Source organism: Nematolebias whitei, chromosome 15, assembly GCF_014905685.2.
Source record: "Nematolebias whitei isolate Nwh7 chromosome 15, NemWhi1, whole genome shotgun sequence".
NCBI classification, from domain to species: Eukaryota; Metazoa; Chordata; class Actinopteri; order Cyprinodontiformes; family Rivulidae; genus Nematolebias; species Nematolebias whitei.
In genome coordinates this window covers 37,649,867-37,674,082 of record NC_056512.1, presented here as the reverse complement: position 1 = coordinate 37,674,082, position 24,216 = coordinate 37,649,867, and the positions used below count along the sequence as shown (strand labels likewise).

At 42.0% G+C, this 24,216-nt stretch overlaps 1 protein-coding gene across 1 annotated transcript in view; it reads left to right on the top strand.

Annotated features, from left to right (window-relative positions):
- doc2a (double C2-like domains, alpha) overlaps positions 1-24,216 on the top strand; it is a 44,441-nt gene that overhangs the window by 12,550 nt on the left and 7,675 nt on the right. Inside the window, exons 4-8 of the mRNA XM_037688640.1 lie at positions 3,038-3,117; positions 7,006-7,080; positions 8,241-8,350; positions 11,976-12,126; positions 19,738-19,934. Of these exons, the coding sequence (XP_037544568.1) occupies positions 3,038-3,117; positions 7,006-7,080; positions 8,241-8,350; positions 11,976-12,126; positions 19,738-19,934 (613 nt within the window). The remainder of the gene's footprint in view (positions 1-3,037; positions 3,118-7,005; positions 7,081-8,240; positions 8,351-11,975; positions 12,127-19,737; positions 19,935-24,216) is intronic.

Genomic DNA, 24,216 nt, shown 5'->3' with positions numbered 1-24,216 from the left:
ATTTCATAAAATGTGGACGGAAACGTTAATTATCTTTGACTCACCAAGACAGTGGGTCATTTATTAACATAATCAAGTTTAACACATCACACATTTACATTAATTGGCAAGAATTGAAAATAACGACAGCTTATTAATCAGTTTAGCAAGGAGTAAACAACACGGCGATTGTTTTCTCACTTCCAGCAGAACCACAAACGTCAACCACACGGCGGTGATTGAAAAACTTTGCTTCAGACATTTCTAAAAATATCTGTAATGATTTTTAGCAGCTAGAAGAATTTTAAAGATGGAAGGATGAAGTTTATCTTGAGAGAGATACGTGAGGGAATTTGTCTGTTTTAACCAGAACAGCACGCTCCTTTGGAAATCAGCTTGCCCCAACGGTACACTTTTGGTGAAGATCGACTTTTACCTTTCTGAAGATATCTCAGTTCCGGCGTAAAGTTCCACTTCGAGCCACTTTTCAGCGTCTCCGTAAGAACAGCTAAACCTCCGGAGTCGTGAGATCATCCAGGCCAGACTTTCATAATTCCCAAATCTTTCTCTTCAGTTTGATTCTCTTTTCAACAGCATCCTGAATTCCAGCCTTCATGAACTCTGGAACTGCTAACTCGGAGCTCATCTCTTGGAGCTTGGTTGAACTAGGAAGTGCCAACATTTAAAGAAGCTCACTTCCGGTTCATTTGAGAACTTTCTGATTGGTCGACTGACCAAAACAGAGGTGTGTTTTGTGATGTAAGATGTTATGAAAAGTCAAAGAAAAAGATTAAGATTGTTTAAGAACAGACAGAAGGTTGTTATGGAGGATTCAGACTTCGTGGAGCCACTTCTCCAGTATCTTGCTGTAAAAGTTAAACATGACATTTCTTTTTCAGTAAACTTGCAGTTGACCGAAACTTGAACTTTGAACAACTTACACCACCTCGCTCATTGAAGACAGAAAATCAGACAATGCATCATTAACCTGATTTCTTCTTTGAATGAGGATTAAGAATCATTATTACTGTTTCACAGTTAATAAAAATGAGTAGTTCACTTCAACATTTAAACATTGTTTGAACTAACACAATTTGATTATCAAACATTTGTAAAATGGTAATGATAATAGAAAGTAGTTTTCTTTTACTTGATTAATTCAAGAAAGAAAGTCTCAGGATGGGTCAACCTGTATTTCTGGATGCAAATCAATGAAATGACAAGTTCTGTCCCATATGGTCCTTAGGTCAAGGTTTTGACCTTCAAGCCTAGTTCACTACAACACTCAGCTGTGAACCACTCCAGTGAGAGCTGAAGATCACAGCATGATGATGCCAACAGGACCACATCATCTGCAAAGAGCAGAGATGGAATCCTGAGGCCACTGAACTGGAAATCCTCTGCCAGCTGGCTGCACTGAGAAATTCTGTCCATAAAATTTATGAACAGAACGGCCAGGACGGAACCCGACAAACTTGCCTCAACAAGCAAGGGGTGAAACATGGTCCACTCTGACTCAATGCCCCCCAGCTTAGCTGGGATGCAGTTAAAGCTCTCTCGGAGGTGTGAGTTGTAGATCTCTCTGACTGGTTTTTCTGCCAGGAGTTCCCAGCAAACCCTCACTACATGTTTTGGTCTACCGGGTCTGTCAGGCATCTTCCCCCGCCATCTGATCCAACTCACTGCCAGGTGGTGATCAGTTGACAGTTCAGCTCCTCTCTTCACCTGAGTATTCAAAACAAATGGCTACAAATCAGATGACACGAATATGAAGTCCATCATTGATCTATGACCTAGGGCGTCCTGGTGCCAAGTGCACATGGTGTTTGTGATGGACAAACCATGACTAGCACAGAAGTCCAACAACAGAACATCACTCAGGTTCAGATCAGAGGCTGTTCCTCCCAATCACGCCCTTCCAGGTCACACTGTCATTACCTACGTAGGCATTGAAGTCCCCCAGCAGAATAAAGGAGTCCTCAGCTGGCACACCTTCCAGCACCCCTTCCAAGGACTCCAAGAAGTCCAGATTCTCTGAACTGCAGTTTGGCGCATAGGCACAAACAATAGTCAGAGCCCGTCCCCCCCACCTGAAGGCGCAGGGAAGCCACCCTGTCATCTACTGGGGAAAATTTCAACACACAGGCACCAAGTCAGGGGGGGCTAAGAGTAGACCCACACCAGTACATATTATATATACATCACACAATTTATCACATGTTGTATCATCACACATTGTATGATCAAATATTTTAATGTAACATATTGTATCATAATTTATCATGCAATATCATTTAAAAAGATTCAAAACAAAACAACTGGACTTTATTTGTAACTGCTACAAATAAAGTCCGGTTGTTTTGTTTTTATTGTTTTTTGTTTGTTTGTTTGTTTGTTTGTTTTATTTACCATGTCCTGGACAACTGAGAATCTTCACCAGCATCATGCTATATCATAACAGTGTATTGTTTCTATATCTCTGACTGTAGTTTTGACTGTAGTTTATGTTACAGTTGTTGGGGGAATGTTTTGACACATTTAGTTTCTTCAGTTGCAGCTAAAGCAGAAACTCTGTGTTCATAGGAATTATGCTGCGATTTCCAGCAGCTTTAAATTTAAACATCTGACATCTGTTGGGTAATCGAGCTCTTATGCCTGAAATAAAGTTGTACTGCATGTGAATCATGAAGACTGTGTACGTCATGTTATATGAGCAGGCAGAGAACAGGAGCTTTATGTTTACTGTGTGTGGGTTTGTGGTACTTGTATAAAAATGTTTCATGTGTGTGTTTGCATGGCTGTAACCAACCCAGAAGCTGTTTGCTCTGGTTTTTAGGAGGATTTTCTGTGTTGACGTGTGAAGTGTTGTGTTAGGATCCATATGACAGGTGCTGCTCCACTAAATTGGATTTTCCATCCTGAGTTATTCATGTGCCTCTTCTGTTCTCTTGCATGCTTTCAATTTGTTCTGGCAGAATCTGAACAGTGACATTGTTCCTACCCACTGATGCGATGGCTGCAAATCATCTTTTTATGATAATCGTCTTTTCTCCCGCAGCTGCTTTGGGAACTCTGGAGTTCGAGCTGAGGTACGATCAGAGCTGCAGTGAGCTGCACTGCACCATCATCCGGGCCAAGGTAAAAGAACTCTGCAGCCAAACTCTTCATTGACTCTGATTTATGCAAATAAGGGAGCATCCCTGTGAGCTTCTGTAGATACAGAGCTATTTAGAAGTTTCATCACAGTCTGCCCACTTGTTCACAAGATCTATTTGGTATTTCATTTGTCTGGGTATGAACACGAACAAAATGAAACAAGTCCAAAGTTCACAGACTATCAGATCTTTGGTCCTGAAGCCAAGGTCCAAAATCAGTGAATTGTTCTACGTAGATCAGATCAGAACATCCAGAGAATCCAGAACAGGAGTGGACTGGAGAACCAGTACAGAACAGGTCTTTGGATGGTTTCAAAAAATAAGAGAGGAGACATCATCCAGTTTGTAGGATGAAACTCCTATTTTGAAAGTCCCGCCCTCCAGGTGGAAACAAACAGGCAGCTCTTGTGATGCTGATGGTGGGCGATGACTGGACATTTTTACTGCATTTATGAATTTCTTTTGGGTTTGGTTGTGAGTCTGGGTTCAGGTTTCTTCTGTAGGTCTGATGTTTCTTTGTTTGTGTTGGAGTCGTTTTTATTTTTCTTCTTTTACAAACAAACACATTAAAAGTCAGCAGCTCAGTTTGAGATGTTGGTCTCCATCTGAGTGAGCCTCGGGGCAGCACCGCATCCATCTGGGACTTAAACCATTTCAAACAAAGATCCAGGTCTTTCTGGTTCCAAACGTACAGTTCTGAGGCTCCACGCTGGGCTGGTGGCCCTGCAGGACTCATGCAGCTTCAAAAACCTTCTGACGGATCCAGGTTCTCCTGAAGCTGACATCCAGCTGTCCTCGGAGCGCTCTGCAGCAGAACTCTGAGCTGATTAACAAAAGGCAGGGGTCCCTTTCATTGAGCCCAGTTCTGACCCGATCCATCAGGGATCATGAGAAAGTCCTCCTGCTTCATTCTGACTCAAACTGACAGAACACATAAAAACTTCAGAACATTCAGTTCGTTGTTTTAGTTTAAAAGTCCAAAATTTTTTTAAATGTTTGAGTTTTTGGTGATGAAATGATTAAAGACAACGTTTTCACTGCAGACCTGGTGAGAGGTTCTGATCATCCTCAGTGAGAACTGAACTAGACAAAAGGACCTTCTCCTACTCCGCTCCTGTTTCCTGGAACATCTTGAACAAACATCTGAAGCTCTCGACCTTGACCTCTCTAAGTGGCTTCAAACATCTGATAAGTTCCAAGAACCAATGCAGACATGTTCCTGTTTTTAATTTTCTACACCGCCTTACAACCTAGCTGGTTTTTTTTCTACTTTTCCTTTTTACTGTCCTTTTGGTTGCCATTTGATTTTAACTTGTCAACAAAAAAAATGTGTACACCACTTTTATTCTGTTGTTGTCATCATTGTCATCATTCTTTGTTAAAATTCAGGTCTCTCTTGGAAATGAGTCCTCGAGGTTCAATGGGATTAACCTGTAGAAATAATGGCTGAATGAATGATCAGGACCCAAAGCATCCAGGTGGTCCACGCTCGACAAAGTCCTGAATAAAATATATTAGTTTATACTCCACTGGTCCTTTAAAACCTTCAGTTTCTGGACCAGAACCATGTCCAACATCAGGCTGTAGTTCTGACTGGACCGGGACTGGGTCAAATGTCAGATTGTGGTTCTGGTTGGGTTTTCTAACATCATCTGTTTCCAGAAAACATTCAAGCTTCAGTCCCAGCTCAGCTCCTTTTTCACCGTAGCAAACCAGCTCAACTGCCTCATTACTGCAGAGGAGGTTCTGATCTGTTTATCCATTTCCGGATCTTTTCATCATTCAGGGGATTTTCTTGTTCCAGTTCAGAACCCTGGACTGGACCCTCATCCCATCTGAAGGTCCCAGAGTCTAAAGACTCCCCACATCATCTGCAAAAAGCTGAGACTAAACCCAAAACCAGACCCCCACCGCTTTACGAGAACTGGTTCATGAACCACAAACAGGATCAGAAAACATGAGCCGTCCACCCTGGACTCTGTCTTGAGGATCTGGACAGCTCTCGGTTCGGTTGTACCTGGACCAGATGGACCTGAGAAGTGACTCGGATACCCCCATTCTCCCACAGCACCCCCACAAAAACCCTCAAAGATCTCAGCCATAAACCTCCTCCAGACCTGATAAACACACGTGGACTAGCGAACCAGACTCCCAGGACCCCCCTTAACAATTCTGTAAGCCTGTAGGTCCGATCCACTGTTTCAGAAACCTGGTCAGTCTCAGAAACTACCCAGAGTTTAAACCAGAACAAGAACGGAGACATTCTCACAACAAATACCACCTTCATCTTTCCTGTGAGGAGGAGAAACTGAAGCAGGTCTTTAAAACCAGCAGATCCCGACTTCAGTCAGTCTGAGGCAACCTGAGCTTCTTGGCCCAGTTCTGATCCTAGCAGGCATGAACCGGGTCACAACCAGGGGCGACAGAGCCAGAGGAGATTGCTTCATTTGCTCAGAGATGGAGGCTCATTGAGCTCCTGCTGTCTCAGATCTTCATCTCCTCCCTGGTTCTGCTCTCTGAGGCGTTTGAGGACCCACTTAAATGTCAGTAATTTCCACCTCCAGCAGCGCTGCGGACAGAAATCCAGTTTCAAATGAAGCCGCCGCCGCCTGCTGAGAACAGAGAAACAACGAAACGCTGCTGAAAACGTTGTCCCTTTGTTGGAAACAAATGTCTGACGGTTTGAAAAACAAATTAAACTGAAAGACGAGAAGAAAAACATCCCAACAGCTCCTAGTTTTACAAATAAACTGACTTTATAAAAATTTTAAAAAGTAAGTAAACATGTCAGTCAAACAGAACCAGGTTCAGTTCTGATTGTTTAATGATGAGTTCAGGAGAAACCTGCGGCTCCTTCAGTCACTAAACTTTAACTTAAAATATAGTTTGAAACAGAAAAACTCATCAGATTATTAAGTTACATCACCAAGTTTATGCAGAATATCAAAGATTAAAATAAATAGAAACAAAAAGGAAAACGTAAAATATTTGAGTGATTTTGGGCGGGGCTTTAATCTACTCTTAATTTCTACAGATTTTGTATGTAAACAATAATAACACTGATGTTTTTATCTCAGTCAGAACATTAAATCATTGTGTAGAAAAAGCTGAATTATTAAAATCAAAAGATTTGATTCAAGTTTTCCTCCCATTGAGTCTCGGAGAGATTCTGGTCATCTCATTTGTCCGATTTGACCTCAGGCCCCTGTGAAAGGTCACAACATCCTCATTTTAATTATGATTATAATTGTTTGTTTGTTTTGTTTTTGTGCTTGTTTGTTTGTTTGTAATGATTAGAGTGGAAAGCCTTCCTGAGAAATGTTTAGGAACAATTTCTCCTGATGACCATGTGTCGATGAGGTGGAGTGTTTCTTAGAAAATCACATTAATGTTTCATTTGTGACGATGTGGAAAGATTACTCAAATTAATCCACCAGAATATGGATCAAAAAATTTCAGGTTTATAAAAATGAAAAGAACACATACACTCCTCCTGTTACCATGGAGACAAACAGGTCCACACCTCCTGTTACCATGGAGACAAACAGGTCCACACCTCCTGTTACCATAGAGACAGTAAGATAAATCTAGAGTCAAACCTCCTGGGACAAAAGTCAGGGTTTTTGTGTTGATCGTGTTCTGATCCAAACATTTAAGCAACAGAATGTTTTCATTTTGAATCATGAGCATAAAATATTGTTTCACAAACAAAAAAAATCTGAAGCAAAAACTCTTTAAACATCTTCACTTTAATGTTGTGCTCAGTTTTTGAATCACTTCCAGAAAAAATGAATAGTTCTGCTCAGAACTCCCGTGTTGAAGAACCGCCTGTTCTGATGGGGTTCTGGACTCCTGTGGTTCTGTGTTCCAGGGTTTAAAGTCCATGGACTTCAACGGTTTATCGGATCCCTACGTCAAACTGCACCTCCTGCCGGGAGCCAGTAAGGTGAGACAAAACCTGACTTCACCCAGACTTCTTACAGTAATCCAGACTTCCAACAATAATCCAGACTTCCAACAATAATCCAGACTTCTAACAATAATCCAGATTTCCAACAATAATCCAGACTTCTAACAATAATCCAGACTTCCAACAATAATCTAGACTTCTAACAATAATCCAGATTTTCAACAATAATCCAGACTTCTAACAATAATCCAGACTTCCAACAATTATCCAGACTTCTAACAATATTCCAGACTTCCAACAATAATCCGGCTTTCCAACAATAATCCAGACTTCTAACAATAATCCAGACTCCCAATACTTATCCAAACTTCTAACAGTAATCCAGACTTCCAACAATAATCTAGACTTCTAACAATAATCCAGATTTCCAACAATAATCCAGACTTCTAGCAGTAATCCAGATTTCCAACAATAATCCAGATTTCCAACAATAATCCAACTTCCTGTGACCCGGTTCAACTCTGAACGATGGTTCTGCTGCAGACATCCAAACAGGACTGGATTGAACACTCGGTGGACGTATTTGGGGGATTTTTCAGTTTTTACCAAATTTCATCTTCATTCTTTGATGTTCTGTGGCCGACATCAGAGCTCTGCGTTCCTGACTAAAACACATTTAGAAACTTTTTTGTTTTGTTTTGTTCAATAAACTGAAAACCACGTCGGAAACTGCCAGGTGAACAACAACAACAACAACAACAACAACAACAACATGGCCTTTTTAAAAATAGTTTTGAACCCTATTTTCAGTGATTATAAAAATTGTACCTTTCTTTGTTTTTGTTCTGACACTTTAGCCCAACATTAAATTGTGTTTTTTGTTGGTTGAATGATTTCTTGCATCCGGTCCATGTTGTTGAACCTTCACGGCCGGTTCTGGTCGGTTTATCTCAATCCTGTTTAGAAAGAGGAAAATCGTTCAACTAAAGAATTCTGACTTGCTTTCACCTTGAACCGCTGAGGTGGTTTCTGCAGGAAAAGTCAACAAAACAAAGATTTTGCAGCTGCTGGTCCTGGCATTGGCTGACAAACCCAGATTACATGTAATCCTAAAAGTTAGGATTAGATTCAACCTGAAGCTGCAGCGGTTCTAACACCAAACACACAAATCATTTCTGTTTCTCTTTGTGTTTCAGGCCAATAAGCTGAAAACGAAGACAATCCGAAACTCTCTGAACCCGGTTTGGAATGAAACACTGACGTACGTCGGGATCACTGAGGAGGACATGAACAGGAAGACGCTCAGGTGCGTCCAGGTGGAACCCTCAGACCGCTCATAAAGGATTACCTAAGACCAAGGTCATTTCAGACCAGCTCATCAAAAACATTCGGACCAAAGTTCAGGGATCGTCTTAATTAATTCAAACCTGCAGCTGAGTTTTACTCCAAAGTTTCTTTTTAAGGTTTGTTTTTCCCTCACTCAGACGTCCTTGATGTGTTCTCATCTTCCAACATTCAATCCTACAACTGAGTGACGTCAGAGAGAGAATCAAACTGAACTTCATTTGAAACAAAACTAAAACATGCTGTGGTAGCAAAACAAAATTCAAGGAGACACATGGAACCCGACCGTGGCGCCAGAACTGACAATAAGTGAGAACTGAGACAATGAAAAGGCTGGAGCTGATGAGGGAAGTGGCTGCAGCTGCGACAGGTGAGACAGGAAGCAGGTGGAGATGGGCGTGGCCATCTGTAAAAACATTGAAGGCTAAGAGCTTAAGAAGGAACAGAAAGTGATACAGAGGAAATGCAGAGGAACCAAAACCACAGAAGAACCATAGGAACACATAAGAACACAGAGGAACTCATAGAAACCACAGGAATACAAAGGAGCACAAAGGAACCCCAGAGAAATCATAGAAACACAGGGAAATAACAGAGGAACACATATGATTACAAAGTAGCACATAGGAACCACAGAGGAACAGAACAAAACTCAGAATAAATCCAACACCACAGATCCTGGCAGTCTGAGGAGACTCCATAATGCTTTTGGTTGAAGCCTTCTACTTTTTGATGAGATGCCTATTGCCCGCCACCTTTCATGGAGAGATAGCCTGCTAACATACAAAAAAGTGCTCCGTAAAGCTAGAACTTTATATTATGCATTTTAATTTTTTTGTTTAACCTTTATATCACCAGGAAAATCCCATTGAAATTAAAAATGTTTTGCAAGAGAATCCTGGCCAAGACTGGCAGCAGCACACACAGGTTACAGAACATTCACAACAAAAACAGAAAAAGTTAACTCCGTCATAAACAAATTAATTAAAAGATTCCTCAGTTAAAACATTTACAGACAGATGATTCCTTCACCAAATCAGTAAGAACAGCCTTAAAAACTTGTAGTGAAAATAGCTCCTTTAGGTTCATGTATTTCTGCAACTGGTTCCAAGAAGATGGAGCAGAAAACTGAAAAGATTTCTTTCCAAGTTCAGTTCGGACTTTAGGCACTTAAAGTAAAAATAAGTTCTCACAACGAAGAGAGTATCCTCCGGTGGACTTTCTCTTTTTAAAGGCCAACAAATAGGAAGGAAGAAGTCCTAGTATGACCTTATAAATAAAAATATGCCAATGGCGAAATCTACGAGTGGCCAAGGACGTCCATCCAACCTGGTTGTATAAAGTGCAATGATGTGTAAAACATTTTAAACCTGTTATAAATCTTAAAACTCCATGATAAACAGTATCAAGTGAATAAAGACATTTAAGAGGAGCATGCATGTATAAAATATCACCATAGTCCAATACAGACATAAAAGTAGCATCAACCAGTCACTTTCTAGCCTCAAAAGATAGACAGGATCTGATTCTGAAATAAAATCCCAATTTTAATCTTAGTTTCTTCATCGTTAATAGAAGAGAAAAAAAACCCCAGGTTCTTTTTCAGTACCAAAGCTAGTCTAATGAAAAATCCTATCGCTGTTGATTCATGTATCCTTACAACTATAAGCAGTGAAGACTTCACAAGATTCTTTATAAATAAAATTGTTTCAATTAGGGGAAAAATTCAAACCAACATTCCTAGTATCGACTCTGGTTCTGTGTCAGATGAGACAACTTTAAAAATGTCACTAGAACCTGATTTATGTTTGGACTGTTTTTGTCCTGTTGAGCTCTCTGAATTGTCAAAAATAATAGTTTCATCCAAACCATCCACATGTTTGCTAGATCCCACCCCAACCAGAATGTTTAAAGAGGTATTTCCCTTAATTAATACCCCCGCGACCGGACCCCGGATAAGCGGAAGAAAATGGATGGATGTCTGTCATGGTTTGTTATCTGGGTGTCCAAATGCTTCTTTAAAATGTCTTCAGTTGATCCAAAATGCTGCTGCCAGAGTTTCAACTGGAGTTAGTGGGAGAGATCATATCTCTCCAGTTTTAGCTTCTCTCCATTGGCTCCCTGTCAAGTCCAGAATTGAATTCAAAATTTTACTACTAACCTACAAAGCTCTCAACAACCTATAGCTCCATCTTATATTCGAGATCTTAATGTTCCATATTTTCCTATCAAAGCACTTCGCTCTCAGACTGTAGGTTTACTTGTGGTTCCTAGAGTTTCCAAAAGCAGAATGGGAGGAAGATCTTTCAGTTATCAGGCTCCTCTCTTGTGGAACCAACTTCCATTTTCTGTCCGTGAGACTGACACATTGTCCAGTTTTAAGACTGGGCTAAAGACTTTCCTTTTTGATAAATCCTATAGTTAGGGTTGGCTTGTTATGCTGCTATAGGCTTAGACTACTAGAGGACAAATTGACCTCATTTCCTTAAATTAATTGTTAAAATTGAATAGTTTTCATTTGATACTATTTATATCTTGACGTGATTCTTGACCTGCCATTGTGTATCTGTTCCTACCAAACCCAGCTGGTCGAAGCAGATGGCCACTTGCTAAAGGTTTCTTCCTCATGAGGGAGTTTTTCCTTTCCACTGTCGCCTTCATGCTTGCTCAAGATGAGAGTTCTGTAATGGAGCTAAATTCAAAGCAGTCTGCTCCTCAGATAAATAATGTTAAATTATTATTTTTATATGTGAATGTTTCTGTTCAGTGTCCTGAGGCGGTTTCTGTTGTTAGGTCACGGAGGTCGCTGGTGCCCATGACCAGCTATCACTGTGCGAGAGGCAGGGTACATCCTGGACGGGTCGCAAGTCCATCACAGGGACACATAGAGACAAACAAGACACACAAACATATTAACTCTCACTCTCACCTAGGGACAATTTAGAGTTACCAATCAGCCTTACATGCATATTTTTGGTCTGTGGGAGGAAACTGGAGTACCCGGAGAAAACCCACGCATGCATGGAGAGAACATGCAAACTCCACTCAGAAAGGCCCCCGGACCAGGATTTGAACCAGGGACCTGCTCGCTGAGAGGCAGTAGCTCTACCAGTTGCGCCACCGTGCTGCCCCTGGAGCTTTATAAATAAACTGAATTCAATGAAGAAGTTTTAAACTTTAAAGTGAAGAGACTGAGTCGGTCAGTCCTGGTGAAAGATGTTTGATCTAAGGAGATCTCTGCCAGCTAGGATGACTCAGCAACTACCACACCATGTGTTATCTGTAAAAACGTAGAATGATTGAGGTGTAGCATTAGCTGTGTCAGCCATCTTGAATCAGGCTGACTCCAATGATTACTTAATGAGAGTTTGATTAAAATTTGTCCAGAGATTCATGAGATATTTTACAAGCAGAGTTAATGTCAAAGACTAAACAAAGCTCTCGTGATCTGTTAGCTCTCAGAGTCCACTATGAAGATGACTCATCTACTACCACACCAAATATGAGCCAAATGATTTTTAATGATTTATTTTGAATGTTTTTATCATTCTGAGTTATTTTGTGTGTCCTCTGCTCATCTCCCTCAGGCTGACGGTCTGTGACGAAGATAAGTTGACTCATAATGAGTTGATTGGAGAGTCCAGGGTGCCTCTGAAGCGGGTCAAACCGAACCAGACCAAACATTACCGCACCTGCCTGGAGCACCCTCCTCCGGTAACAAACCCACAGGATCCAAGCGTTCCTGGGTCGGTTAAACTGGTCTGGATCAAAACTTTCAGACTTTCTGAGGATCTTTAAACCAACTGGATAGATCTTCCAGCTTTAGTTTTAACTTCTTGTCAGATTCTGGGTTTGAGCCCAGTTTTTGGTTCAGCTCAGTCTCTTTGTGTTTGTTCTTCCAGCTGCCCTCCCCCACAGCCATGGGTGAAGCCCTGAGAGGAATCTCCTGCTACCTGAGAGAGGTAAGAGTCCATCTGAGAGTCTGAGGGGGACTCTGATAAATCTGATGGGATGGAACAAGAGACCGAAGGTTTTGGGGTCCAACAAACAACAGTCTGCTCCTCCAAGAGTCCATCCTGAGAAGAGGTCACTCGTCTGTTAGGATGAAGTTTCAGATTTGGAAGGAAAAAGACAACCATTTTACAGGTTATCCTGATTCATGCTCTATAATCCAGGTAATCCAACAAAGTTAAATCAGGCATGAACTTGAAAACAAGATGACTGGGTATCAGGGACCATGAGAGGTATAATAATCTGGCAGGTTGAGGAGGTGAGAGGAATCCTTAAATAAGGCCATGAACAGGTGCAGTGAATCAGGGCTGATTAGCTAAAAGTGCAGAGGGGGTGTGGCTGAATGACAGGAGCAGGGAAACAGAAACATGAACACTAGACACATGAACTGAGTGAGGCAGGGGACAGAGGATGATCATTACAGGCACCTCTCAACCTCACACACAAGCTCAGGCTCCTTCCCCACCAGAGAGGTCACATTCCATGTCCCAAGAACGAGCTTTGGTAAGCCAGGGTCAGAGCCCCAAGGCCCCCGCCTTCGGTTACTGCCAATGGTGTCATGCACCCGTATGGCCCCTCCTGCAGGTGGTGGGCCCACAGGAAGGCAAACCCATGTTGTTCATTTGGGCTGAGCCCCAACGGGCCCCATGGGTAGAGATCCGGTCATCAGGCACTCGCTGATGAGCCCCTCCCCCAGGCCTGGCTCCAGGGGGGCAAGGAACACTGCGCTCTTTGCTGTTTTCTGTCCATATGAGTTTTTTGGAACCACTCTTTGTTTGGCCTGTCACGTAGAACCAGTCTGCCTTGGGAGACCCTACCAGGCAGTTAAAGACAGCAGAGCTCCTAGGATCATTCAGGCGCACAAACTCCTCCACCACAATAAGGTGGCGATTCAAGGAGGAGGAAATCATTAACATAACAACTAAAAATAGTCCCTAACACAGAGCCTTGGGGGACCCCACCCAGCAGAGCACTTAAGATATGGTGAGATTAAATCAGCAATTTTCAGCAATTCTGCCGGTCCTGTGAGCTTCAAACTCTGTTCACTCACGTCTGATGGACTGCCACAAACAATAAGACAGATCTACTGCAAGAAATGTGGAGGTAAAACCTCTGCCTCAACAGCTGAGAGCCGAGCAGCGAACGTTTTAATAAAAAAGTTTCTGTTCATTCGTTTGTCTAAGCGCTGCTTCATCCTTCAGGGTTTGGTTGTTTCGTCCTCTCCTTGAAGAAGTCTGGAGGGTCTGACTCAAGCTTTTAAGAGCTTGCCCAGATTAATTTGGGTCGGTGCAACCTGGGAGGTTTTTTAAAAGAGCCAGAGCTCTGGTTGTTTTTCAGCTCATTAGTGGCCTCAGAGATCATCCAGGTGTTTGAACAAAAACAGACGGGAGTCAAGTTTATCCTGCAGGTTTTCAGTCAAGCAGCCGAAGACAAACAGGAGCTCCAGCTCAGCTGCAGGCAGAACCAGCAGAACTACACTGGTTCTTTCTCTGCTGATAAACATTTAATTAATGTGTTCATCTTTCTGCTCATTTAGAGTTTTGATTTTAAATAATCTAATGGAACTATCTGACAACATAAAATATGTCAAATTATCAGTGTGAGCCTGAAAACATTCGTGTTAATTACACGTCACGCTTCACTCCGGTTAATATGAACACGCTCCAGTTGTTTTTATGTAGAACCTGCAGAGCTGAACGGATCCAACTGAAAACAAACAGATTATTGAAAACTGGATCCCTGCAGGCAGAAATACAAGTTTTCCACAGAAACAGAAACCCATCTTCTGGTGCTGAAGGTTCAGCTCCTGATTCACTCCTTAAAGGCAACAGATTTACAGAAACAACAAATCAGAACCAAAATCGTCGGCCTGGCTTCACTTTCTGACCCGGCTGCCAGAGACCAGATGGTGAACGACAAAGTCTCCAAATGTTTGTGAATGTTCTCCCATCCTGAACACGTTCCAAGAAACGGATTTGCTCTCAGAGTCGTTTCATTTCAGACCTGTCTGAAGTTTGTTTCAGTGTGGGTCAGAAAACAGCAGGCACGTGGAAGAACTTTGGGAGGGCTCTGAGCCGGATTGAACTGCCACTGCCGAAATCAAACCTGACTTGGTTCAGGAAGTGGATCTCACAGCAACTTCAGCTGGAGATCATGGATCTACTGATTGTCTCCTCTCAGCTGCAGCTGCGAACAAATGACCCAAAATCACATTTTACTGCTTTTCTGACGTTCAGACGGATCAGAACTTTAGAGTCTTTAGTGAAAGGTCAGCGTAATCTCAGGCGGTTCTGTCTGTAATTAGAACCTCTGCGGAGTTTCATGGAGTCTGAGCCTGAAGAATAAATAAGAAGGATGAAAGCTGAGATGAGCCGGAGGAGCTGAGATGAGTTTTAATGAACTGAGGTGGAGGATCCAACTGTGTGGGAACATCTGCCTGGCCTGCAGTTCTGCTGAAATGGACAAGAAGAATCCCAGAACCAGAACCTATGAGGTCATTAAGAGGCTTCCATAAGAACTTATTATTATTATTAATATTATTTTTAATTGTCATTAACCTTTACTTACTTTACTTTTTTTCTTTTCATTCAACCTTTATTTCTACAGGTTAGTCTCATTGAGCCTCGACTCAATTTACAAGAGAGACCTGATTTTAACAAAGAGTGATGACAACAGTAGACAATCATATAAAAAACATTTAAAATGAAAAGTAAATAGAAGAAATTATATAAAAACTAAACAAAAACAGGTACATTGTAAGGCAATATAAAATACTAAAAACAGGAACATGTTGGTTTTTGCCATGAACTTAACAGATGTTTGAAACCACTTAGAGAGGTCAAGGTCGAGAGGTTCAGATCTTTTCTCAAGATATTCCAGGAAATAGGAGCGGAGTAGGAGAAGGCCCTTTTGCCTAGTTCAGTTCTCACTGAGGGAACACTGCAGGTAATAATGTCCTGAGAGCGCACGCTGTACCTGCACTCACGCAGAGACATGTGAGGAGATGTATGAAGGCAGCAGACAAAAATGCCTCGTTTTAAACCTAGAACGATTTTAAAACGGAATATGAAGCATTTTTGTGAACAAGCCTTTCTTTGGGATCTGTTCTACTTTGACTGGCAACACATATTATTAAATGATGACGTGAGTCTTGATTGGAACGATTTTCATAATAGTTTCATTCATTTTGTAAATAAACACGCTCCACTTCACCAGCTCAGAGTAAAGGACCGGGATAGCCCCTGGTTTACTTCTGAACTATCTGACCTTTTGCACAGGAGGGACCAGCTTTGGCCAACAGTAAGACAGACTGGTTCAGACACCCATTGGTTGCAGTTTCATCAGTTACGGAATCGCTGTCCGGCTTCCATTAAAGCTGCAAAACGAAACTACTATTTATCTCAGACCACCAAAAATCTAAATGATCCTGCGAGCTTCTGGAAAACGATTAAATCTCTTGATGGCAGCACTCACTCATCTGACCTGCCACCACAATTATTTGTCGACTCTGCTCCTGTGTCAGATAAGCATGAGATGCTAAATTGGTTCACCAAATATTTTTTTGCCTCCAGTTCCTTGTTTAATACAGTTTCTACAGGTAAATCACCTACTCCACCAATAAGTCAAACCTCAGTAAACCATACATCGTTAAAAGATCTGGATACTAGAAAACCTGCAGGCCCCGATGACCTCCCTCCTTACTACTTAAGTCTAGCTGCACAAATTATAGCAGAACCCGTGTCATACATTTTCAGTCTGTCTATACAACATAATACTGTCCCAGATGCTTGGAAAACAACTGTTGTGCTGCCATTATTGAAGGGAGGCGACCCCACTGTACTGAACCATTATCAACAAATCTCCAAACTGTATTTTAGCTAAGGTTTTAGAAAAACTGATAAATACTCAAGTCAAGAAGTATTTGGACTCTTAATATTTTATATTCTCTCCAATCTGGCTTCAGGAAACAACACAGCACAATGATCGCTTCACTAAAGGTTTTTAATGATGTTGTTGAAGCTTTGGATGCTAAGGATTACTGTGCTGCACTTTACTTAGTCCTGTCCAAAGCCTTTGATTCTGTAGATCATGACATCTTATGCCACAAGCTCTCAGATATTGTCGTCTCAAATCACACTGTTGGCTGGTTCTCAAACGATCTCTCAGGTCGGAGGCAATGTGTTCGACATAACAGTACTTCAGCTAGCTACCAAACGGTCACCATGGGTGTGCCACAAGGCTCAGTTTTAGGTCCCACTCTTTTTACAATTTATATAAATAATGTAGGTCAAAACATTCTTGACGCATCCTTGCATCTCTATGCCGACGACACTGTTGTTTATTGCTGAGCTAACACAGTTGCCAAGGTTTTCCAGCTTCTACAGTTTGCATTTGATATCATTCAGTCAGACTTATTCCATCTCAAGCTGGTACTAAATGTTGACAAAACCAAAGGGATGTTGTTTTCCAACAGAAAGTCGGTGCCAGCAACTCTTCCTCCTATCTCATCCATGCATGGTGTTCCTATTGAGTTTGTAGATTCTTACAAATACTTGGGAATTTTGGTCGATGCACATCTCTTTTTTTTAAACCACATAGTGAAAACTTGATAAAGAAACTGAAAATAACACTGGGTTTATTTTTCAGAAATAGATCTTGCTTATCTCTGAATGCCAGAAAATGCATTGTAACATGGCTGACTCCAACAGACTTCTGTGCAGCCTTCACCGGCTGCATGACAGAGCAGTGACCTGAGGAGCCTAGGTGGGAGTGGGGCATTGCCCTGAAAGCCGCTTTGATGTTGCTGTAGATCCCATCCAGAGTATTCACTCCTCTTGTTGCAGAGCCTACAAACTGATGAAACTGAGGAAGAACTGTTTTTATGTTTGCTGGGTTAAAGTCCCCAGCCACAATAAAAACTCTATCTGTTTGAAAAATGTTAGGATAATTTAATTATCCCATAATAGTCATTAAATAAATATGCCACACAGGAGAGAAGATATTTTCTTACCCGGTTTTAATATTGCAAGATGGATCAGCGTTGAGATAGCAAGCATCAAGATGTTTACATGGCACTTCATCTTCAAGTCCGCTCAAAGAGAGCATAAAGAAGTGTCTTTTTACAACGTTATCAGAGGCTCTGCCTTCCAACTTAGGGCCTTGAATTTATCGGGTGAAAAGCTCCATGCTTCAGCAGCACTCTGTCCAGACAAAACAACTCTTAACACACACACATGGTTCATATACATTTGACATTAATAAGTGAAAAACATCTGTGACCTTTCACATCCCCCCCCCCCCCCCACTCATAGATTTTTATCACTTATCAATAACTCACCTTGCAAGCTAGGATGCTTTATGCATGTAGAGGAAAACCCACCCAGGGCAAAGAGTCCAATCAGGTGGGAAAGCACCAGCATCACCTTATCACCTTACGCCCCTATGACGGTGGCCTTAATGGCACATTCAGCGTCTTCCTGGGTTTCATCAGTTCAAAAGAAATAAAAAAACAAACAAAAGCCCTCCTCAGACAGAACCCTCTCTCTCTTCCTCTCTGTGAGTTCTTCTGAGTACAAATCATAAAATCAACAAAAGTAAGACAGAATGGCATTGTTCACCTTCATTTTACTACATTTCAGCTATTCCCTCTTTATGAGGTTAGAAAACAGTAGCATTTATTTTTAATGCCACACATAATACTAGGGCCTCCATCTTTCTCCTGAACCCTTTATGTCAACAGATTCTGCAAGACCATTTCCTCCTCTGTCACATCCCTTGTCCATCCAGTGATAGTATGATGTTTATGGCATTTAGATCGGAGATGCCTCGCAGGTTTGGATTTCTGGGAGGCTGGTATTTGTAGAGAAGCTTCCTGTTTTCAGTTCAACCCATGTTTTGACCAAGTCCTGTCCAAAAGGTTAATTTTAATGTCCAAAAATGTCTCTGGCAAAAGAACGCATACAAAAAAATGACAAATATACTTATCTCTTATAAGGCTGTTTCAAACAAAAATGTCACTCATTTTAATTCATTATTTATCCATTCGTCTTCTGCAGTATTGTATTGTAGGTGTGTCTTTTAATCTTTCGACAGAAATTAAGTTATTTAAGGTCCTGTTCAGGCTCGTATGATCCTCCGACCAGCAGAGCTCTGAGCCCGCAGAACACGCAAGGCCGGAATCTCGAGCCCCGAGTTGGTATTAGACCACGGTGTTGTCATTATTGTTTTTAAAATCTTCAAAATAGGTCCAGCCGCTGCTCCGAGTTCCAAGAAATTGCAAATGGCAGATCGGTGTATTGAAAAGTTTCTGGAAAGATCCAGTGACTCCGCCCCGACCAATCAGTGACCAACAGTCAGGTTTAGGTACCGGCTCGGCCCAGTTGGAACCACAGAGCCAAGGGTCCTGAAAAAAGGGACCGGTTCTATGTACCTGTACTAATGGAAAAGGGGCATAAGTTTCCACCAGAATTAGAGCAGAACAATTAGTCTCTCCCATCGTTGCTAGCTCGAGTTGAAGATAGTCCTTTTTTTTCAGCGAGTGAATGTTTACGAGCAGGAGAGATGGAAGCGTTGCCATATATGGGTTGGCCCTCAGTTTGGCTTTTGACCCTCCCCAGTCGCTGCGTTTCTGCCTTCGGTCACACCGCCTTCATTTTACCTTGAGTTGGCTTGCACTGGCATATATCTCGGCTGCTCTGTGGGTGTCCAGGACCTCTTCTCATAGTATGCCAAGACCTCGAAGACACTCAGTTATACCTAAATTTACTGATTCACGGCCACTGAATGTGTGTAGTTCCAGTAAGGTCTTGGAATCATAACTAATTCTGTTGTTCGTCCATTGAAAAGTCAAAAAATTGTAAGTAAAATAAGAATCCACAACAAGACTGCTTGGAGACGATGCAGCCGTAACCGGATCTGGTGCTGCCATTTTTTACTTAATTAACCAGGTAAATCCCATTGAAATCACATATCTCTTTATTAAGGAAGGTCTGGGCCTGAAACAGCCTAACATGCATGTTTTGGATTGTGGGAGGAAATCGGAGTACCCGGAGAAAACCTATGAGTAGAACATACAAACTCCACAGAGAAAGAGCCCAGGTCCAACCTGGAGACTGAACCTGGGACCTTCTTGCTGTGAGGCAACAGTCCTACAAGAACATAAACTCCAGAGACAAACCAGAACCATCCAGATTCTGAATAAAACCCAGAAATACTCAAACCAGAACAGAAACTAGACCCAGATTACAGAAATAACTACTACTAGTCTAATGAAACTAATCTGGTTAGCTTTATCTGGTTAAATTGATCTGATCTTGTCTGCAGTGGGAAAATGAGCAGCTGCACAGCCTGGAGGAGCGAGGTCGTCTTCTCCTGTCCCTGCAGTTTCTGCCTCCGGTCGACGTGGTCGATGCTGACGCTGACAGAGGAGGAGGAGAGGAAGGGTGGCGGGGCGGCGGCCTCTGTGTGGGCGTAAAGCGTTGCGCTCATCTGGCAGCCATGGATGTCAACGGATTCTCCGACCCTTACGTCAAAATGTAAGAATATTTTTTTACAGAGACACAAACTCTGATTCAGACCAAAGTTTTTTTTTTGTTGTTTTCTTCTCTTCTGACATTTATTTTTCTGAAAAACAAACTTTAAGTTTTACCAACAGACGCTGGAAAACACTTTTAATGCTGAATTTATTCCAACGTAAACGTAAAGTTCAGAGTTCCGGTGTTGGAGAAGAGATGCTCTTTAAAGGTACAGAGGAACGTTCTCCTCTGACGAACTTTTGTTCTTTTCATTCGTCACAAAACCACAGTGAGGGCAGTCTGGACTGAGACTGTAGAACCAGATGAGGTTCCTGAGAAGAACCCTATAATCCTGAAGGATTATTAGCCTGTTTGACTGGGTTTAAATATCTCCTTCAGTCTGTCTGGGATCTGGACCTGGTCCAGGCAGCCATGGGGAGCCAGTGGAGCTCAGTGAGGAGTGGAGGATCATGAGTTTGATGGTCTGACAGGTTCTGGATCACCTGTAGGGGTTTCACTGCTGGGAGCTGAAAGCTAACTGTGCCTGAACCAAGAGTTCTGTCAAACTGAGTCAGGTATGAACAGATTTTACTGATGCTGAACCAAGACATGAACAGGGCCAGAGAGGAACTGGTCATCAGTCAGGACTCTCAGGTTTATTCCAACCCTTTGTCGAGGAAACAGTAGAAGATCTGACTTTTAGGTTGTTATTTGATTGGATGGTCTGATTTGCAAGGAAGGCCAGTTCTTCAGAGGTTCACTTCAGGTGGTGTTCCTTTAACAACAAGGATTTCTCTGAGACCAGCTGATTCACACCGAGACTTTCATCCTGGATATAAGAAGTGCAGCAATAAAAACAAAGCCATGTGAGCAGAAGATTTGGCCCATAGAGAACAGGAGTCTGAGCACACAGCCCTGTGGTACTCCAGTAGAGTGCTGATGTTAAACTGATGTTTGTCCTTCTTGAGACCTTCACAGATCAGAGATGCTCATGCAGATGTGATGGTTTTCCATTTCAGAGGATGCAGAGAAGAACTGAGGCCAGATCATCTCAGAGAGGTGAAACTGAACGTTTTTAGAAAATTAATGCTGCCTGAAATGACAATAAAACAGACTGATAGCTTTATTGCAATTATCAATATAGCCCACTGCCATGTAAGCTGGGTGATCATGTATTTGCCTGAATTTTGTTTACTGTTAGCAAAATAACTCATGAATCATAAAATGAATATTAACAAAACTCAGCTTGATTCAAGATGGCTGCCACAGCTAACTGATCTTAGCACACACAACAGTGGCTCTAATTTAAGTCAGTTTTACAGATGATTAGCTGAAGTTTGGTGTGGCAGTGGCTGAGAGTCATCCCCAACACATACACTGAGGGCTGACAGATCACATGTTTATAAGTTTGGTTTGAATGTAGCGGGCGACATGCATTCCTTCAAGGAACACAACCTCCATCCAGTTCTTTGAGTTTTTTTAACACAATTATTATTAAAATGCTTCAGTTTGTTTTTCATTTACTCTATCATATCTTATCTTGTGAAATGAATATTAATTATTAGGTTCATGAAACTTCTTAAAGTCAAATGTCAAGTCAAGTCATATTTATTTATAGAGCACAATTTAAAACAGATAGACTGTTATCAAAGTGCTTAACACTAAGGGTAACACTAAGAAATAAAATGTAGCTGCTGAGAATGAAACTCTGAAGAATCAGGAAGATCATCCGCCTCAGAAAGATGAAATGTTGATGTTGTGATCAATGATGCGGTTGTTGTTAAAAAGCTCCATCTGTTTCCTGAGAGGATGAATAACGAGTGGAAGAGGGGAACAGTCAGCATTCTGTCAGTAGGAAACTGCAGGCCATCTTGTGTTTATGTCTGCCTTTTGTTTCCAGACATCCTCCCTTTAAACAAGAGGACGGTTTATTATTTGTTTCTGCTGCTCGCTGTTCTGATCCCGTCTGACTCTGAGCCAAAACAAGACGCCGGCTGACATGCGACTGCTCGGCAGAATGCAAATGAGCTTTAAAACTAACTGCAGCATCCAGAAACAACCGAACGTTGTGCCTCAGCTCAGAGTCAGGATCTAAATCTGCTCCAAACTGGTGCAGATCCTTCAAAATGAGTCTCTCTTTAACCAGAACATCATTTGTTTTAGGATTAACCGGTGACGTGGACGAGATGGACACATAAAATGTGGGGCTGTTTTTTCAGCCCGTGATAACCCCACACATAACTCGAGGATTTATCATTCAAAAAATTCAGACTAACAACACCTTGAAGATGAACCGGGAGAGACACACGAAGCCCAGGACAAAAGAAAAAAGAACTGATAAGAGCACTAACTATGGTGCCGACCGCGCTGCCCCGGAGGACACAACCACTGAAGATGCCAACCTGATGGCTAATGGCAGCACTATTCACTCTGTTGTAACTGAAGTTATGGCTACGGGGCTGGACAAATTAAAATCACAGATGAAGGAGGGTCTCCTCAAGACATTAAAAGGCGACATGAAGACACAATTAAACAAGTTAAGTGATAACATCTACCAGAAAATACAAACTGCTACTGGAAAGATCGAGGAGGCTGCACAGCACCTGGTGGAGGTTGACAAAAATATGGCCAGGGCAGAAAAGTGGGATTTGGCCGTGAAGGACACTCTGCTTGAGCTTCTTAACAACCAACAAACCTGCAAATCAAGCTGTCGGACCTAGAGAGTCGCTCCCACCAGAAGAACATCTGCAGATACAGCGTCGCGGAGAGTGAGACCCCGGAGGGCAGCTCCGCAATACGGTTTGTTGAGAATCTAATAAAAACCGAGCTAGGTGACAACTTGGACATTCAGCGGGGCGCAGACCTGGGAATCGAACGGGTGCACAGAGCACTACACCTCCAGCCACCACCCGGAGCACCAGCGCGCTCCATAGTAGGCCTGTTGCAATAAACAATAAATCAATTAATCGCATGATAAATGATAATTATCGACCTAATTTTCATTTATCGGCTTTATCGTTTCTTCGTGTCTCTCTTTCTACTGAAGACACTGGATGACAAAAGGCTCAACTCTGGTGCTCTTCGCTGACGGCTCCCTTTCTCTTTTCTCTTTAAAATCCATTTTAACCGTTCAAAATCACGTTTTTGGATTGTTAAAAGCAGCTAAGCTGAGCAGCTAAGCTACGAACTAAACTAACAGGCCGACCTCGGGGAAAAAAACCGAAGCTCCAAAATTCACAGTTGAAACCTGTGCCTTCGTGTAAAAAGTTGCTTTTCTCTGCAAAAAGAAGCTGAGAACTTGTTTGCTGATTTTTTTTATTAAAAGCTTAGTGTGGAAAATGCTATGCTAAAGCGCTCAAACCACACCGAGTGCCCGCCATTTAGAGAACCAAAAAACAGGAACAAGAGACAGCACGTCACGTAAAGTGGCCTCTCTCCCATTTTTCTTAAAAAGACACGCTGCTTGCTCCCTCACGATCCATCCTTCCATTCAAACAGTCTTATACAGCATGTCTTATTGAGCATACATCAGGATAAGTCTTGTACAGCCATCCAGTGGTCGAAAAAAGGTACTACACACAAAAATTAAACATTTCTTCTTAAATTTGACAATTACTAATTATTGCCAAATTTCAAACAATATTATCATTTATCTCAAGAAGGTCTGAGACAATTAATCGTCCAGCAAAATTTATTATTGTGACAGGCTTACTCCATAGTAGTTAATTTTCTGAGATTTACTACAAAGGATAAGGTCCTCCAGGCGGCCTGGAAGAAACAGCTGTTTGTTCACAACAGACGTGTTTACCTTGATCATGATTACGCAGCAGACGTGCAGCAGAAAAGAAAGGAATATATCCCGATAAAGAAAGTGCTTAAAGTAAACCACATCAACTTCCAGATGTTGCTGACAAAGATGAGAATACACTTTCCTACAGGGACTGTCACCTGCAGTGACGCCAGTGAAGCAGCTGAGGAGATGGAGAAGCACAGCTACCTGACGGGACCAATACGACTGAAGAAACCCAATGAACACAAGGCGGAGACCCTGACAAAGTTGCTACCATGGCACGTAAAAGAAGGAACACACGAGGAGGTCATCAGACAGTGTTTGAAGGAATTCTAAAGAACCATCAGGGAGGATGCAGAGCACGAAGAATGTGGAAACAGATGCTTGTGACTGTTCCTCCATGTTTGTTTGCCTTGTGTGTAAGTTTGGAGCTAATAGAAATTGAAATAACTGTATACATAAACACTCCATGGCAATGAGATCTGTTGTCTAAATGTGTGCGTGTATGTATGT